The following is a 16,568-nucleotide window of genomic DNA, read 5'->3' on the forward strand; positions in this document are numbered from 1 at the left end:
CTTTGGGAAAACATGAATCTTTCTACATGTTAATATGGTAGCAGGTGAATCTGTGAACCTCTGTTAATACTGATAATGGAAAATGGTGCATTGGGGAAGCATACTGAATATGTAAATACATGGGCTAGACATCCTGTTCCAGGCAGGTTTCCACACCGCACACAACTCCATGCTGCATTGGAAGAGTTGGCATCTGTGCAGCATTTTTCAGGTTCAAAGCACTGGACTAATGACCTGTTACTCCTAGAAGGAGAGTGGGTATGTCACATTAGTTTTCATTTGCAATCTTGTGCGGCGACACTGATGTAACTGAGAGGAAAGAATAGTCCATGAACCATAATGATCTGCCCCTGGGAATGTCCAGGTGTTTCATACCAGCACTTTCTCCCCCACCCTGTCGATCATCAGCTGCTATCTCATGTCTCACCAGAAGGGACAAAGAGAAGGGATTTAAAGATGACAGCAACAGTTTCTCCACTCTAGAGGCCCCCATATTTCTCTCGCTTGCATCCATGAGAATGGAGTAACTGCAGAGAAGTCACTGCAAGCGCATGGGGGTTAAACTATTGCCCACGACAGGAGAATTGAGCATGCTGTTTGTAGGGTCTCCCCTTGGGCCATGAGGGCCAGCTGTGAAAATGTCATGGGAACCAACATGGCTTCTGGCTCTAGCATCCACATGCAGTAAGACAGAACCCAGGAACAGCATTTTTCCCTGCTTCCCTAAACCTCCCAAATGTCTGTGAGCATCTTGTATCAGCACTGCTAAAAATGATTATACAGCCAGCTGCAGGGTCCATTCATGTTGGGCATGTTACATGCCAGGTACAACTTAGACAGGCTCTGCACCCAGGGGGTCTTATAGTTGGAGAGGCAGGGGCAGGAGAGGAATAAAGGCACAGAGGAACAAAGGGTTTGTCCCAGCTCCCACAGCTGAGCAGCAGCAGGGCTTGGAAGAGAAGCCAGAGCACTGTGCAGACAAATTGTTTATAAGGCACCAGTGTAAACAGAGTAGTGGGCAGATGACATGAGCACCCTAACCTGGGGTAACCTGTTTCTTAAGACTACTAAAAGCTCCCCTGCCACCTTGTAGCAAAGTGCAATAACAGCTGCGTGCTGTGGGAGCTTCTCTAGAATAGCTGCTCCTCTCTCTCGGATGGGGTTAATGTAACTGCCTGGGGGATGTGCCTGCCTGTCCATGCCCCAAGCCTGCTGGTTCTTGCCTTCCTTCTAGATCCCATAGGTGCTGAAAATGTGTGCTATGATGAGAGAAGATCTTTAAAAAAAGTGGATCCATGCCAATGGCACAGTGAGAGTCTGACTTTACATCTCAACCATTTCAAGATGTCAGACCAACCTGGTGGCCTTCTATGACCAGGTCACCAAATCCTTAGATGCAGGGGTAGCAGTGGACATAGTCTTTCCAGACTTTTGGAAGGCATTCAACACTGTCTCTCACCCCGTTCACATTAAAAAACTGGGGGACTGTAGTGTCAACACCTACATAATCAGATGGGTCGCCAACTGGCTGGAGGGCCGCACCCAGAGAGGGTTGGTGGATGGGTCATTTTTGACCTGGAGGGATGTGGGCAGTGGGGTCCCTCAGGGCTCGGTCCTTGGGCTTGCACTGTTTAGCATCTTCATCAGTAACTTGGACGAGGGGGTAAAAAGCACCCTGTTCAAATTTGCTTATGACAGTAAGATGTGGGGGGATGTGGGCATGCTAGAAGGAAGGAATAGGCTACAATTGAACCTAAACAGGTTACAGGGGTGGGTGGATGAGAACAGGATGGGATTCAACACTGACAAGTGCAAGGTGCTGCACCTGGGGAGGAACAACCGGCACCATACCTACAGGCTGGGGAACTCCCTTCTCGTCAGCACGGAGGCAGAAAAGGATCTTGGAGTCATCATTGATGCCAAGATGAATATGGGCCGGCAGTGTGGGGACAGGGTCAGAAAGGTCAACTGTACCTTGTCATGCATCCACAAATGCATTTCAAGCAGATCCAAGGAGGTGATCCTCCCCCTCTGTGCGGCACTGGTCAGCTGCAGCTGGAGTACTGCGTCCAGTTCTGTGCGCTGCACTTCAAGAGGGACGTGAACAACATGGAGAGGGTCCAGAGGAGGGCCACTCGCATGATCAGGGGGCAGCAGGGCAGGCCCTATGAGGAGAGGCTACAGGACCTGAACCTGTCCAGCCTCCAGAAGAGAAGGCTGAGGGGGGATCTAGTGGCCTGTTACAAACTAGTCAGGGGGAATCAGCAGGCATTGGGGGAGTCCCTGTTCCCCCGAGCACTGCCAGGAGTGACCAGGAATAACGGTCACAAGCTGGCAGAGGGTAGATTTAGGCTAGACATCAGGAGGCACTACTTCATGGTCAGGGTGGCTAGGCTCTGGAACCAACTTCCAAGAGAAGTGGTGCTGGCTCCTACCCTGGGGGTCTTTAAGACAAGGCTTGACAATCACCTTCCTGAGGTTGTTTGACCCCAGTACTCTTTCCTGCCATGGCAGGGGGTTGGAGTTGATGATCTGCTCAGGTCCCTTCCGACCCTACCAGCTATGAACTATGAAGATCAAATCTGCTCAGTCTAATGGAAGGGTTGTTGGGGCTAAGAGTGAAACCTGGAACTTGAGAGCTAGATCTGTGGGAGCTTCTACATCTTCTGCAGCATCTTCCTGCACTTGGCTCCTGAAGAGTTTTGTGGATAACAAGTCAGAACAGAGTCCACAGACCAGACAGACTCACAGTTCTAGGGATGGGTGGCACATGAGCACCTCAGCTGTCTAAAACCTGGCCCCTTTTCATGTCCCATGTCAAGGCCATCCGTTCTCATGGAGCACCCATGACAATGACCCTCGAAGAAACTACTTTGAAAAGGATGAGTTCCAATTCTCTTCTAGCCAGTATCTCCCTCCTTCCCTGCCAATATTTTACACTGTTACACAAACCTTTCTGGCTCATCTTGTTCAGATGAAATCCAGGCCTTCTGCTTCTCTTCTTCTTCCCTCTGTGTATCATATGGTCTAGCCAAGAATGCAAAACAACAACCATTTACAAATAAATGAACACACCATGGTATAAATTTCAGCAGTTCAGACTGGAGTCTACTGGAAAACCTTCATCTTCCTACAAGTGACTACAGTAGCAGAATAGCTGCTCCCCAGGGCAGCTGTTTGCTAAGGATATTACAAGCCCCCCTGCCACCTTGCAGCAAGATGTAGTAACAGCTGCCTGCTGCAGGAGCTTCTCTAGAAGAGCTGCTCATCGGTCCAAAAGGGGGTTAGCATTACTCCACCTGGGAGATGTGTCTTCCTGTCTGTGCCCCAAGCCTCATGGCTCTTGTTTTCCCCCACTACAGCCTGTAGCTGCTGGGGCTGCATGTTGCTATAAGAGTGATCTTAAAAAAACAACAAAGAAAGCATCTTTGAACAAACCCATATATTGCCTCCTCTTCCACTTTCCAGGAGCGTTTTAATACACCTCCGCCTGTCCAAGGGTGCACCTGGAAGGTTCCTCCACCGGGTATAGGGTTATAGTAAGCTCCTGGCTGCCGGATCTTTAACATGTGTTTTCCTTCTTTTATTATTCTGTCTCCTGGGTGCAGCAGGACTGTTAGGAAAAACACAATCAAACCTCAGGGGTAGCAACAGTGTGGCCCACAATGTGCTGAGTAGGCTGGGAGAGGTACAGGAGGGCTAACATCAGTGCTTGGTGTCTGGTGCCGGGCAGGCAGACACTGTGAAAAAGCTCCTCTCTGCTAGCACTTTAGTCTGGATCTACAGCTCTCCTGCTCAGCCAGTCCTGCCTCTTTCTGCCCAGGTCTGTGCAGCTCCTTCTTCCACCTGCAAAGTTAGCTGCTCTTCTGATCCTCATCCCCTCCATACAGCTGTGCAACCAGCAGGGCCAGGGGGCTGTTTTCTATTTAAACTATTTACTAGGTTGGGACTGGCCCTCAATGTTTACAAACAGGTACAAAAGTGGTACAACACTGGTACAAAAAAGGTAGGTTCAGAACCACTGCCTTAGAGAATACCCACGTAAACCAGGCATCTGGGCTGGGGAAGAAACTTCAGCCTGCATCATTTAGCACGTTCACACCTAGCCCTGGGTTTTCCTTTACCTTTTGCCAATGTGTCCTCAGTGACTGGGATATTTTGCTCTCTGCACAGCTTGACACACTTTACATAGCTTCGGTGGGCTACCTGCCGATAGCGGTTAATGGATTCTGCTACTTCCCCCTCCATCATGGATGGCAGGCAGTGGTCATCAACGGCTCTATCTCCACATCTCACCAGCCGACACTGTTCTGCCCATTCAAGTGGATTCACTGTCTTCCACACCTAAAGGGGATGTTTCTGTTAATGCACTTGACAAGCCCAAGGAGGTAAATGAACCAGCAGGAGGTAAATGAACCGAGAGGGAGTGATGCGTGCTGGTACCAGTCACAGAAGCCAGGACTCCGTTTGCACTGCTGTGACAATGCTGCTGGCCAGAAAGCAGAATGGCCAAGACTTCAAGACATGTCCTTGCTTTGCAAGCTGGTTTAGGTCTTCAGAAAGCAGAAAATGTTCAGAGTTTTCTGTGATCCATGATTTTTTCCCTCTGGTGTTTCCTAAACTAAACCTGTCCCCTGAACCTGCTGCTTAGTGAAAGTGTGAATCTGACAGGATCAGCTTCATTGAGGAGCTACCTGGTCCTCAGGGAATCTGACTTGAGCTACAGCCAGGGCTCCCAGGATCCTGACTTCTCTGCTTGAAAGTCCACATACATCTCTGCTCAGGAGCCATGCTTCCCTCCTCTGGGGTGGTCCATTTGTTCTGTCCTGAGCCATGGCCCCTGGAAGCAGTGCCCTGAAGTGCCCCTCGGTCTGAGACACTATATAGTCTGTGTTGGAGCTGTGGACCTGGCAGAACAGAAGACCCACCCTGGAGCGAGTACCTGCTAGAAATCCAGGCACGGTTCCATGGGATGCTCATCTTGGCTTCCAGGACAGTTTACTGAACCCAAGATGTTTCAGACAAAGCACTTCCAGCTCAACTCACTGGCATTTACCTTTTGATAGGACATGCCCAGCTACTTTTGCCATGACTCCTGTCCCAGGGGACTCTGCAAGCCAGGACTCTAATGAGCATCTCCCAGGGACCAATGCAGCTTGGGGTGAGGAGCTAAATCAGAGTCTGAAGAGATGTTTCAAGTGTTTCCCGGGCCTTCTTGCGCCCATCTTAAAAAATAAGAGGACCAGAACTACTTGCCTGTCTCACAGGGTCCTGGGTAGCAGGTCTGAGACCTTGGTTGATTGTAAAGGGTATGAAGATCCTAAGGGGAGGGGGACTGTACATCAAAGGGACAGCAAACACACACTACCTTCTTCAATCGCCTCCACTCTCGATAGTGCTTGCCAACCTCCTCGATGTCTTCATCTGTCATAGGTCTGCACTCTTCAGTGTTGATGGGAGGAACTTTTAACAGTGTTAACTTGCTCAGCTCTGCGGCAGGGATCACTTCAACAGTGTAGGCAGTAGCTTTCTCAAGAAAATTGAGGAGACGTTCTGTAGAGTGACAGGAAACAGGGAAACGCTCTGATGTAGCAGGAAGAAATAGCTGAGCTGATCAAAGCTCAGAGAGGGCCCCTCAGCTGGGACCCTCCAGATCTCCTGGAGTTTTGCTTCCAGGTTTGAAACTAGACCCCAATTTTATACCCTGGGCCAAGCTCTAGACTGTAAGGATTGCTCACAACGCTCCATTACTTTGCAAACAAGGACGGAGTAGCTGAATCATGGGAAAAATACTTTGCTACTAATGGTAGGACTTGATTCACTGTCTCAAAGGATTGGAAACATCACTGTCCATGTACTAGGAGTGAGGGAACTGAGTCACAGTGACAAATTGACTCGTCACACAGTGAAGTGCTGCCAGGAACAGAACGTGTGTCTCCTGAGCTCCCGTCTAGTCCCCTTTCTGCTGGACTGGGTTGTTTCCCAAGTCTCTTTTAGGGATAACTCATTTAACAGTAGATAACAGGATGTTACCAGGGAGTATTTCTGCATGTTAACAGGATAACAGAGTATGCCTCAAAATGCCCAGCGTGGGAGGAGCTAAGTGCTTGAAGGGGTGAGGGGGGAACATCAGAAAAGACCTCTGAAAATTTTTGCAGCATCTTGGATTTCACTGAAAGCTATCCAAGTGTGGCCCAAATATTACAATGCATAAGTGGCTGCCAGAGCTGGTAGAGAGCCTGAAATGCTTGCTCTAAAGTATGAACCAGTCAGTTCATTTCAGTGGCTGGTAACTCAGGAACCAAGGGTGAGATTCAAAATGTCATCTTTATTAATTATTTCAAAGCATATGAGAAAGGAGAGGAAGGATCATACCATAAAAATTTAAAGTATGAGTGAGCCTTTAATAAGTAAAGAAAGGCCCTCCTAAATGGGGCCTTGACTTGGAAATGCTGCTTTGCTAGCAAAAAAGCAATTAGTATAACAGAGTCACTATAAAACTTTTCTGCTCTCTCTGACAAATCTAATACATGCCACTGGACTAAATGGACCTGTCAGATCCAATATAGCAGCTCCCATGCTGCCAGGAATGCTAACTCCCTTCCCACTAGTGCTCCCATCTCTGTACCTTCATGCCTGTCCCTGATATAATTTTGCAAGGCTGGCATCCACATCCTTTGACACTTGACGATATCTTCACTGCATATAAAGTTCCTGGGCTTTGGTGCTGATGTAGTAAGATAGATGAATGCATCTTCCAGCTCCTTATCAGTGATAGGGACGCTAGTCTGGCAACAACAGAAAGAGGCTATAAACATGCATTCCAAAGACTGGTTATAGACTAGCAGGGAAGAGTTGTGGGATTGCTCAGTGCCTGCTGACCAGGATGGTGGTCTGGGAAAGAGAAGGGGAGTGGGAATTCAGACCCGTGTGTTCTAGTCCTTGCTTTACCATGGAGATGCTGTGTGACTTTGTGCATGCACTGTAGTCACGTCTACACAGGTTACGGAGGTGCTTCCCCCAGGGGTGGTCAAGGCCTAGATGCACCTCAGTGTGAATAAGCACAACTGAGGGCCTCAAGCAGCATGTTTGAGAGCACTGCTGCTGGGTGTGGTACATTTCTTGTGCAAGAAGTGGCTTTTGCACCTCTGGGCCTCAGTTTCTCCATCTCCAAAATGGCTCTGTTGTTATTCCATGTGGTGGTTATACCCAGAGGACTCCCAGCTGGGGTTGAGGCTCTGGAGTGGGAGGCACTGTACAACCCTTTTGTAAAAGACAGTCCCCTAGGCAAAAGGTGGAAAGGAAAACAAGTGAAACAAAGTGAAGTGGTTTGCAGAGATCAGGTCAGGAATAGAATTCAGCTAGCCTGAATCCTGATCCACCCCAAACCCCTGACACACACTTGCCTCTTTGGTCATCCAGACCTGCCTCACCTCATGGGTTTTGAAGGCTAATCAATGATCTGGGAAGCCTACTGTTGTCAGGGCAAAGTCAGACTGCTGTGAAAATCAGCACAAGCAGCCAAGCAGCCCAGCTACTGAGCTGTGAACTTCTATGGATTGCATGACTAGCTTCCATTCCCCGCTGAGATGCACTCTAGATGTCTCTTTGGGCATCCAAATATCCCCCAGAGTCTCTACTTCCCCCCCTCCTACAGACTCCCCCAACTCATACCCTGAGATCTCAGAAGACTGTTTCCCCAGGGATCATATCTATATCAATTTAACCAGGAGCACTGGGAGAGGAACCACTAGAAGAGGAGCTCTTCCTGTTAAGGATTCATCCCTTATCATTGGCTTCAACATATCTCTATCAGTGGACCTGGAGCAAAATTTCTGTGGTGTGTATACAAGCTCTTCTCTACTTACCGCCTGTATAACTTTAAAGAATTCTTCTCTTGTGATATTCTTACTTGTCATCTTTGCCTTTTTGAATAAGTCTACCATCCTAAGCTTCTTTTTGCGCAGAAGGTAGAGCAGCAGTACGAGGGCATGAGGGTAGGGAACATTGATGACAGGGACAATGCCTTTCCGACAGGACTGGCGTCTCTTGGGTGGTGGGGACTGAAAGAGATAGAAAAGTGGAAATAAAGAAAAAAATCAGCATCCTCTACATGAGGACATTCACCTGCTTTCCTGGCCCAAGTCTGAGAGAGCTCTGGGGTGCAGAGATGTAGTTATCAGTTGGTGGAAATGGCATCATTCCATTGTAGCTATGGGAAGGATGTTGATTTCTATCAGCTGACGACTTGACCTGATTTTTCCTATACCCATCAAGTTAACTTTATTCTGGATGTAGTCCTTCCTCAGAGGCCTCCAGGAGGAGAGGGAACTCCTGGCGTGGGGAGCAACCCTATTTCTAGGATTGTTCCTGCCTACTCCCAACACCCCTATTTCTTCATATGGACCCTGAATAGTGCAGGGCTGCAGATGGAAGAAGCTAGGATGAGGCTGGAGCATGAGGGGAGCAGGGGTTTAGTAAGGAGGCAGAGGATGTCCAAATGGACAGCCATAGGCCCCGGGGATCTCTGAAGAGCCCGAGCATTTAGGCATAGCTCAGGGGCAGGCAAAATACAGCCCATGAGCTGGATCTGGCCTGCTATGCAATTTTATCTGGCCCGTGGGTGCCAACCAATTAATTGTACCCCATCCAGTTTGCATGCTTCATTCCCACCCTCCTGCACAGGAGGGCCCTGGCCAGCATGCGCAGCATCTGAGCAGGGCCGCTGCTGCCACTGCTAGGGGACCTGCTTGGCTTCCCCGGCTTCTAGCGGCTCCTACTCCTGTCTCTGCTACAGCACTTGCTCCGGGCAGCAGGTAGGGAAGCTGCAGATGGGTGGGAGTGTGGAGCATGGGGCTGGTGGGAGTGTGGAGCCCAGGGCCCGCTCCCAGTGGGGTGGTGGGAGCACAGAGCTTGGGAGGGCAATGTGTGTATGTGTAAGGGAGGGTGGGGACTCCCCTACACACTCCCTACCCATGATGCACAGCCCCTGCTGCTGGCAGTAGCAGCAGCAGTAGGCTGTGGGCCCTTGGGGTGTACTTGGCCTGTGCAGGCACAGCCATGGGGTGGCGCATGGCTCCAGCCAGTTCCAGGAGCTGCACATGGTGGCAAGGAGCACGGCCAGGCTGGCCTGCCTCTATCGCACAGGGCTCATGTGCAGCTCCTGGCACTCATGCAGCAGCAGTGGGAAGCCCCATGCAATGGAGCCAGCTGCCTTTCCTGCTTCTTGCCGCTACATGCAGCTTCTGGGACTCTGCCGTGAAGCAGGGGGAGAGGCTTCCTACCACTTCTGGTGAAGTCCCGTGAGCTGCACATGGCAGCAGGGAGTGGGGGCAGCACCTAGTTCCATTGCATGAGGCTTCCCCACAGTGCACACTAATGCCAGAGCCGCACCTGAGCCCAGCATGACAGAGGCAGGACAGCCTGGCTCCGCTCCTTGCCACTACATGCAGCTCCTGCAACTAGCTGGAGCCATGCAGCACATTGTGGCCGTGCCTGCACAGGCCATGAGCACCCCAGGGGTCCACTGCCTGCTGCTGGCATGAGGGGCTGTGCACCATGGCGGGTTATGTAGGGGGGGTCCCGAAACACCACACTCCCTCACACCCTCCACACACCGACACGCTTCCCACAACCCCCCCACCCTCCCACATATACACACAGCTACATCCCCTTACAACCCCCACCCACACTCCACCATACACACATACTCACTCCCACACACTCCCCCACAACCCCCCCCCCACAATGTACAAGAGTAAGACTCTATTTTTCAGCTATTTTGCAATCACCTGTATATATGCTAAGCAAACACACCTAAATCAGGACAAAAATATTTTTTGAAATAAAATTAAAATGTTATAGTGGATGTTTGACTTTTAGTATATGATTTGTTTTTCCTCTGGTTCCAAGACGGTAACCTACCACACCCCAAAGAAGTATTCCTGGGGACAAGGGGAGGGACTGCCAATGGCAAAGGTCAAGGGTTAGGGAATGGGATTTCTGGCCTACTATTTCTGTGAGTTCTGTGTGTATTGAGAAAAATGGAAGGACCTATGACTAGGGTGACCACATGTCCCAGTTTGGCTGGGCCGGTCCCAGATTTCATAGGCTGTCCTGGCTGGTTGGTTAGAACTGAAGCAGAAGTCCCATATTGGTGCCACCCTGCCTGCAAGTGCCCAGGCTGAGCATGGCTCCTTCTGCCTGGGGTGGGGATTGGCCACAGCAGGATGGTGTCAGGGGAGGGGACTAGGGCTGGGTCTCAGGTACCTGCATGGGGCAAGCTGAGCTGGTGGAGCCAGACTGGCTGCCTGCTTCCACCAGCCTCATTCCCTGCTGCTGTGGCTGCTGCCAAGGCCCTGGGCTGCCAGGGGCAGTGGGAGGATGCCATGTGGTTGCATAGAGCAGGCTGGCAGAGCCCGGGGGCACCACATAGAGGCTGCTCCCACCTGGGTCCAGCCTTTGCATGCAGGGGATGGAACCTGGCTGCAGACCTACATGCTGTCTTGCTCTGCCATCAGGGCTTCTGGGAGCCACAGGGTCAGGGCTGTGTGTGCATGTGTATGCATCCATGTGCAAACACACAGCATGTTTATGGTGTGCATCTGCTGACCCCCTTCCCCCCCTTCTCAGACCAGATTTCCCTAAAATTATTATGGTCACCCTACCCATGACTGACACTAGCACCTACAGACAGGGAAATCTTTCCACACTGCTGTTGGTCCCTGCTGCACAACCACATTTGTTAATCAAACCCAGTGAACAAGAAAGAGCAGTTTGGCTTTCAGCCACCATGGTGTGACTTTCCAACGGACAGAGGGATGCAGCACATCCTTACCTTGAGGTCTTCGGGCTCTGCTGGCTGGCTTTCAGCCTTACTCACTGTTCTGGACGCCTTGATTTTTTCCCATTTTTCTTTTTCCTGCTTACTGAGGGGAACCGTGTACTTGAGTCGTTCTTCAAAGTCCTCAGAGCCCTCCACCTCAGCGTTCAACCTTCTTCTTTCTAATATCCAAGCATCAAATTTTTGGATTTTTTCTTCTGTATCCGACTCGTCTTCAGGAGCTCCCGGACTGACTTCAGCTTCCTGTTTGGGTGTTGCTTCCTCCTTTTGACAGACCACTGAGGGCTGAGCTAATTTTAAACGTGGATATGGTGATCTTGGCATAGGTGGGGCGATGATAATACGCCGGGGGCATTGGGGTGGCCTTAATCCACGTGCATGGAAAGACCTCAAATATGCCTTTCGGGACTTGGATTGTTTAAACCAATGAGGCAAGATCAGCGTCTGAGTGGCATCAGCAGTAGTTTCAAACAAATCTTCCCCAGTCACGGTGCCATCGTTACTAACAGCTGATGGAATCGCTAGGGAAGACGCCACTGAATCCTCATGCATTTTTCTTTAGAATATTCCTGTGATCCAAGCAGCAAGTAGCACGGTGAGCTGAAACGGGATGTGATTACTGGAAGGAAAATTGAAAAAAAAAACCGACACTAAAAAAAATAAAAATGCACTGCAGTTTTATACAGCATATACCCAGAAAGAGAATATATAACAGTGTTTATAATAACAGCACTGCCTGCACAGTGACCCTTAAAACAGAATAAAAAAAACATAGAATAGAACAGAATACAAGATAGATAGAGTTCAAGACCCATCAATGAGCCATAGTGGAGATCATCCTCAAATGGAGGGATTGCTGCCAACAAGATTAAACATTCATTTACATTGAGACATTTACCTTGTCCCTTTTATCTATACAGATCCTAAAGCACTTAACAAATGTGATAAATAGGGAACTTTTCAGCCACAGCCAATGTGAAGCCATATAAAAGCTTAAGGCAATTAAGCTGTAAGCAAACCCAGTTTTGCAAATACAAGCCTGACTAAGTTCCATTTGTAAATCCCCTGTGAGATACTGGCTGCTGGCATGGATCACTATGTACAAGGATCCACAGGATGCGAGCCTAAACTATGCTTCCGGATCGGCTGTGAGAAAAAAGAAAGTTTTGCATTGAATTAAATGATGGATAACGTATTTTTTATTTTACTTGCGTGAGCAGAAAAGCCCAGAAGTGTGGCACAATGATGCTAGGTGTTTGGGAGTGAAACAGTGACCATCTGTGAATGCCTGAGACTGCAATTCAATATGATCTTTCACATCTTTTTTTAATGTTAGGCTAAATGGCGGGTTGTAGTTACCAGGGGACTCTCAGGATACAACCTGTGTTAATCCTTACTCTGCAGCAGACAAAGCAGATAACGCAGGGAAATCAATAGAACTTAAGTGGTAGCTACAAGTCTGGGCCTTAAAGCAACAGTGCTTTGAAAGGCAGGAAAAGCCACTGGACAAGGACTGGACAGGGACTCAGGTGACTTGCTCCGGAGTATGCCACTGACCTGCTGACTGACCCTGGGCAAGTTACTTCACCTTTCATGCTTCCCTTTCTCTAGCTAAAAAGATGTGGCTAATTATGCTTAGTAAAAGACTCTGAGATCCTGGAATGAAAAGCACAGTTGGCAACTGGGTATTAGCCTGATTCGCTAAGCGGGTGTGCAGCTGGGAGAGATGTCAGTATGGAATGGGAGTGTTTTGATCCTGAATTCTAGTTTAAAAGGGATAACATGCCATGCAGCAGGCCCTGGAGTCTTGGGTCTCTCTAGCAATGATAAGTACCTGTTTGATCATAAAAGATAGGCCGTGGCTTCCCATCACAGGCAGGGGCTCAACTTATGATGGTGTTTCCGCACACTGCAGTGGTTACACCCCATGCATCAGCAGGAATGATGGCACCAGCACCTCTTGCAGCCTATTTGTTGTTTTCTGCAAACAGCAGGATGAGGGAAGTGAGATTTGCTTTATTTTACAAGGCATGCACAGGGCTTCTTTGCTGGCAAAAGACCATCGGGGATTTTTTTGCCGGCATTAACAGGCTGTATCAACTGGCCAAGGACTCTGCTGTAGCCACCATTCCCAGCTCTGCTTCAAGCTGAACACAATCAAGCCAGGCTGGCCTGGCCCATGGGGCCTGCGAGTAGCTGGAGGAGGTGGTACTAGCAGCCCAGTGCCAAGAGCCATCCCAGTGCTGTCCTCACCTCCCATTTCCGCTGCTCCCACGCCCCAAGCAGGCAGCGTGATTGGGAAGAGAGGGGGGAGCAGTGTGCGGGAAGCCCTACCTGATTTCCCTGGAGCCCGGCCAGGCTCAGCAGCGCTTGCTCCGGGGTGCAGGGTGCTGGAGCAGGGAGAGGGACCTTTCCGGGCTTCCTCCCCTTTGCTCTGCAGCTGGTGCACAGGGAAGTGTTGCAGTTCAGAGACCATGGCAACAGCCTCACGCCTGATTGGCTGAGGGGTGGTCATCAGAATGCTGTGTGGCAACAGGTCACAAAGCAGCTGCGTCCATCCCACCTGGCCCCTCAGCTGGCCGGTAGCAGCTGTTGCCCAGGGAATGGGGCGCAGCCCCCCCTGGCCTGGCACCCTTGTCACTGTCCCCCGAGGAGCCCCCAGATGCCCGTCCCAGGCTGGGACTGTATTAGCACCCTGCTCCCTCTCCCCTCTGGCTGCAGAGCTGGAGGGCGAGCTGGGCCTGGGCATTTCCCATGTCCCTGACCCAGGAGCACTCAGTGCAAGGACACTTGGGGCAAAAGGGAGTCCTCAGCTAGCCTTAAGACTGCCCCAGTGAGTATTTCCAGCTCCAGTGATATCCTCTATGTTCCTTCCATCGCCTTTCCTTTACTCCGTCCCCTCTTAGCCTCGGAGACCAGGAAGGGCCGGCCCATCTCTCAGTGCCCAGAGCAGTCGGCAATTGCAAACATCTTAACTGATGTATTTTATAACTTCACCAATCAGCAGTGGTGGCAAGGAGGAAGCAGAAAGGACCTGCAGTTAGATACTAGCTCTTTTCCTTCGGAACAATTTTGGTGAAGGAAAAGAAAGAGAGGCCTCCAATCCTGTCTACTGATGTCCTATCTCCGATGTGTGGTGCACTGCCTGATTATTAACTATACTGTACCTGGCTCTCCGTGCTCCGAGACCTAAGGAAGAGTATGTCTGCATTCGAAAGCTTGTCCAACTTTATCTCAACATCATAGCTAGTTTAATAAAAGATACCACTCTAAGAAGTTGTTGCCTGTCACGTATTAACTATCTGCTAATACTTAATCTGGCAACTGATTCCTTCCACGTCTTTCTTATCTTTTCTTCAGGTTGTCGTAGCTCTTATTTCTAAGGCACCATCTCTGAGCATCTGGGGCCTCGTATTTCTTTGAATCCAGAAGGAGATTTCATTGCAAGTGTTTAGGTATTTAAGAGTTAGTGCTTAAAAATATGTTTCCCTAATTTTTAATTTTGAAGTGCTCCCCATTTTATTTGCAGCCCTGATGTTCTTGAAGCATCACTTTATGTTATAATCACTCCTGTAGATAAGGGTAGCCACTTAAATGGTGCAAAGGCCAACTAAAACAAATAGCTTGGCACACAACAAATGCGTAGGCCTAAGGTGGAGACAGGAGTTAAGGAGTTATGCCATATTTTGTAAAGGTACGGTTGTGTGAGTTGGGGGAAATCAATAAGACTTGATTTTCAGTGGTTCTGAAACCTCTGCTAAAGCCCTTGGGGGCTGTGCATACTCAGCATATTTGAAGAATCAGAATACTAATTTTTCTATGCATCATTTTCTCCAACTGTAAAATGGGTCAAGTAACCACCCACTTTGAAATTATTAGATACTTCAGAGGATGACAACATTGTAGTAGGCAAAAATGCATAGCTTCAATCTGGCCTTTGACCCAACCTATACATGTCTTCCATGTATTTTTATTATTATGGGGGGCATCTTTAAAACTTGGCGGACCTCTTTAAATGTGGCAAATATAAATGCAAATCAGAAAAGACAGTAGGTCCCTGATGACATTAAGAAAGGATATCTAGACCTTTGGCACAAAAGTGGGGATACAAGAAACGTAAAAGGAAAGCAGAGAAAGATGTACCACCACAAGTTTAAGATAAGAGCAGGGACTTCCAGGTTCAGGGCCCTAAATGCATTCTGCAAGCACTTTCAAGTAGATGATTGATTTTACACTATGCTTTTATTTTTAATCCCCCTGGTTATGTTGAACCAAACCAAAATCCACTGATGTCAAAGGCAAAACACTTATTGCTTTTGACAAACTGATCTTTTCTTAACTCTAGCAGCCTATTAAATTGATTTAAATATATTTTTCTAAACTCATATATACTCCTGATGTGCAAGGATTTATGGAGCATACTCAATATTTGAATCCCAGGTATTCCAACTGTAAAATCCAGAAGTCATTGTTACAAATCTTCCACAGTTTAGGATCCTGCCAGTGCCAGAGGTGTATTGTTATAATAAATTATAACCCTGACCTGGGCCTGATGGATGTGTGCGTAAGAGTATTCAAGGCAAAATGAGGGTGTTAGACAAATTCATCTGAAGATAAAGGGCAGGTATTGCACAGCTGTGTAAATACAAGAGACTCTCTTGGAAAATTACCATTTATACTGTGCTACTATGTAGACAAGAGGAAAACTAACACTTTTCTATTACAAAAAGGAATACACAAACATTGATTTCACTGCATTTGGCTTTCACTATAAATTTGTTTCAGGAAATAAACACAGTGTTTCTAATTTCTTAAAATGCCAGCAGCCTGCAAACTGTGATTCATATAATAGATTACATAATTTCTTATTAGCCTTTAAGTATTTATAACATATCCAAAACCATATTTTCTATCATCATAATCAGGGTTGCAACTCAAGAATTTTTTTACTGATAATCTGCAAACTTCTTACTGACAACCAACATTTTTTACGGCAATAAAACCTTACTAACAACCAAACATTTTTACTCATGTGTGTTACATAATGTAATACAGGTTGTAAATTTACCACACAGTAGCTACTGTGCAGTAGTGCATGGGTAGACAACTGACCAGGAGCAGATTGCTCCTGGTCAGCCCAGGCAGCAGGGGGCAGGAGAACTGTCCCCTCACCTGGGCAGCTGCCTGCTTCCCAATCAGCTGATCAGAGCTGGGGCTAGGACATCACCCCCTTCCCCAGCAGCAAGCAGCTGCCAGGCCCCAACTCTGAGACTGAAGCAGGGTCTAGGACATGAACAATGCATGTCCCCAGAGGCTGGGGGGGCGGGACGCAGACGGTGGCAGTGGTGGTGGAGAGGGCTTGTGGTGGCAGGGAGCAGGGAGCTCCCACAGGCTGCTGTGGTGGTACCTGCAGTGGGGAGTAAGGCGGTGGCAAGTGCTGACCACCAGTCAGAGACCACCCATAGGTACCACTGGCAGCAGCCATCGGTGACCATATGCAGACACCGCCAGCAGTGTCAGCAGCGAGGGGGAGGGGGGTTGGCAAGCGACAACCACTTGCAGGTGTTGCCGGAAGTGGCAGCAGTGGCCAATCACAGGGGGTGCACCGCCAATCTCAGGGGGTACACGTGCACGCCCTACGCATTGCCAATGGGCTAGGACATCATCCCCTGCCATGGCAGATACCTGCTGTGTGTCCCCACTCCAATCTCAGAGTGGGGGCTGG

The 16,568-nt window shown here is 48.9% G+C and overlaps 1 protein-coding gene across 1 annotated transcript; it reads right to left on the reverse strand.

Annotated features, from left to right (window-relative positions):
* Window positions 1–2,913: 2,913 nt before the first annotated feature.
* Window positions 2,914–11,395, reverse strand: LOC149860035 (EF-hand calcium-binding domain-containing protein 12-like). The gene is made up of 7 exons (XM_090058726.1): window positions 10,838–11,395; window positions 7,869–8,063; window positions 6,629–6,788; window positions 5,366–5,553; window positions 4,125–4,335; window positions 3,439–3,613; window positions 2,914–3,027 (listed from the first exon to the last, which is right to left on the reverse strand). The coding sequence occupies exons 1-7, from the start codon at window positions 11,393–11,395 to the stop codon at window positions 2,943–2,945; spliced, it is 1,572 nt and encodes a 523-aa protein (XP_089914852.1). The 3' UTR covers window positions 2,914–2,942.
* Between the last annotated feature and the right edge of the window lie 5,173 nt (window positions 11,396–16,568).

The sequence above is a fragment of the Crocodylus siamensis genome, chromosome 7, assembly GCF_052110815.1.
Source record: "Crocodylus siamensis isolate JL-2025a chromosome 7, ASM5211081v1, whole genome shotgun sequence".
Taxonomy (NCBI): Eukaryota; Metazoa; Chordata; order Crocodylia; family Crocodylidae; genus Crocodylus; species Crocodylus siamensis.

Bases quoted from the DNA above. Each gene is read 5' to 3' on its own strand.
- LOC149860035 (XM_090058726.1), bottom strand. From the start codon at position 11,395: ATGCATGAGGATTCAGTGGCGTCTTCCCTAGCGATTCCATCAGCTGTT. The intron at 6,789-7,868 runs GTAAGTAGAGAA...TGTTGTTGCCAG, and splicing joins TCTTTAAAGTTATACAGGCG to ACTAGCGTCCCTATCACTGA. The intron at 3,614-4,124 runs GTAAAGGAAAAC...TTTTCCTAACAG, and splicing joins TGAGGACACATTGGCAAAAG to TCCTGCTGCACCCAGGAGAC.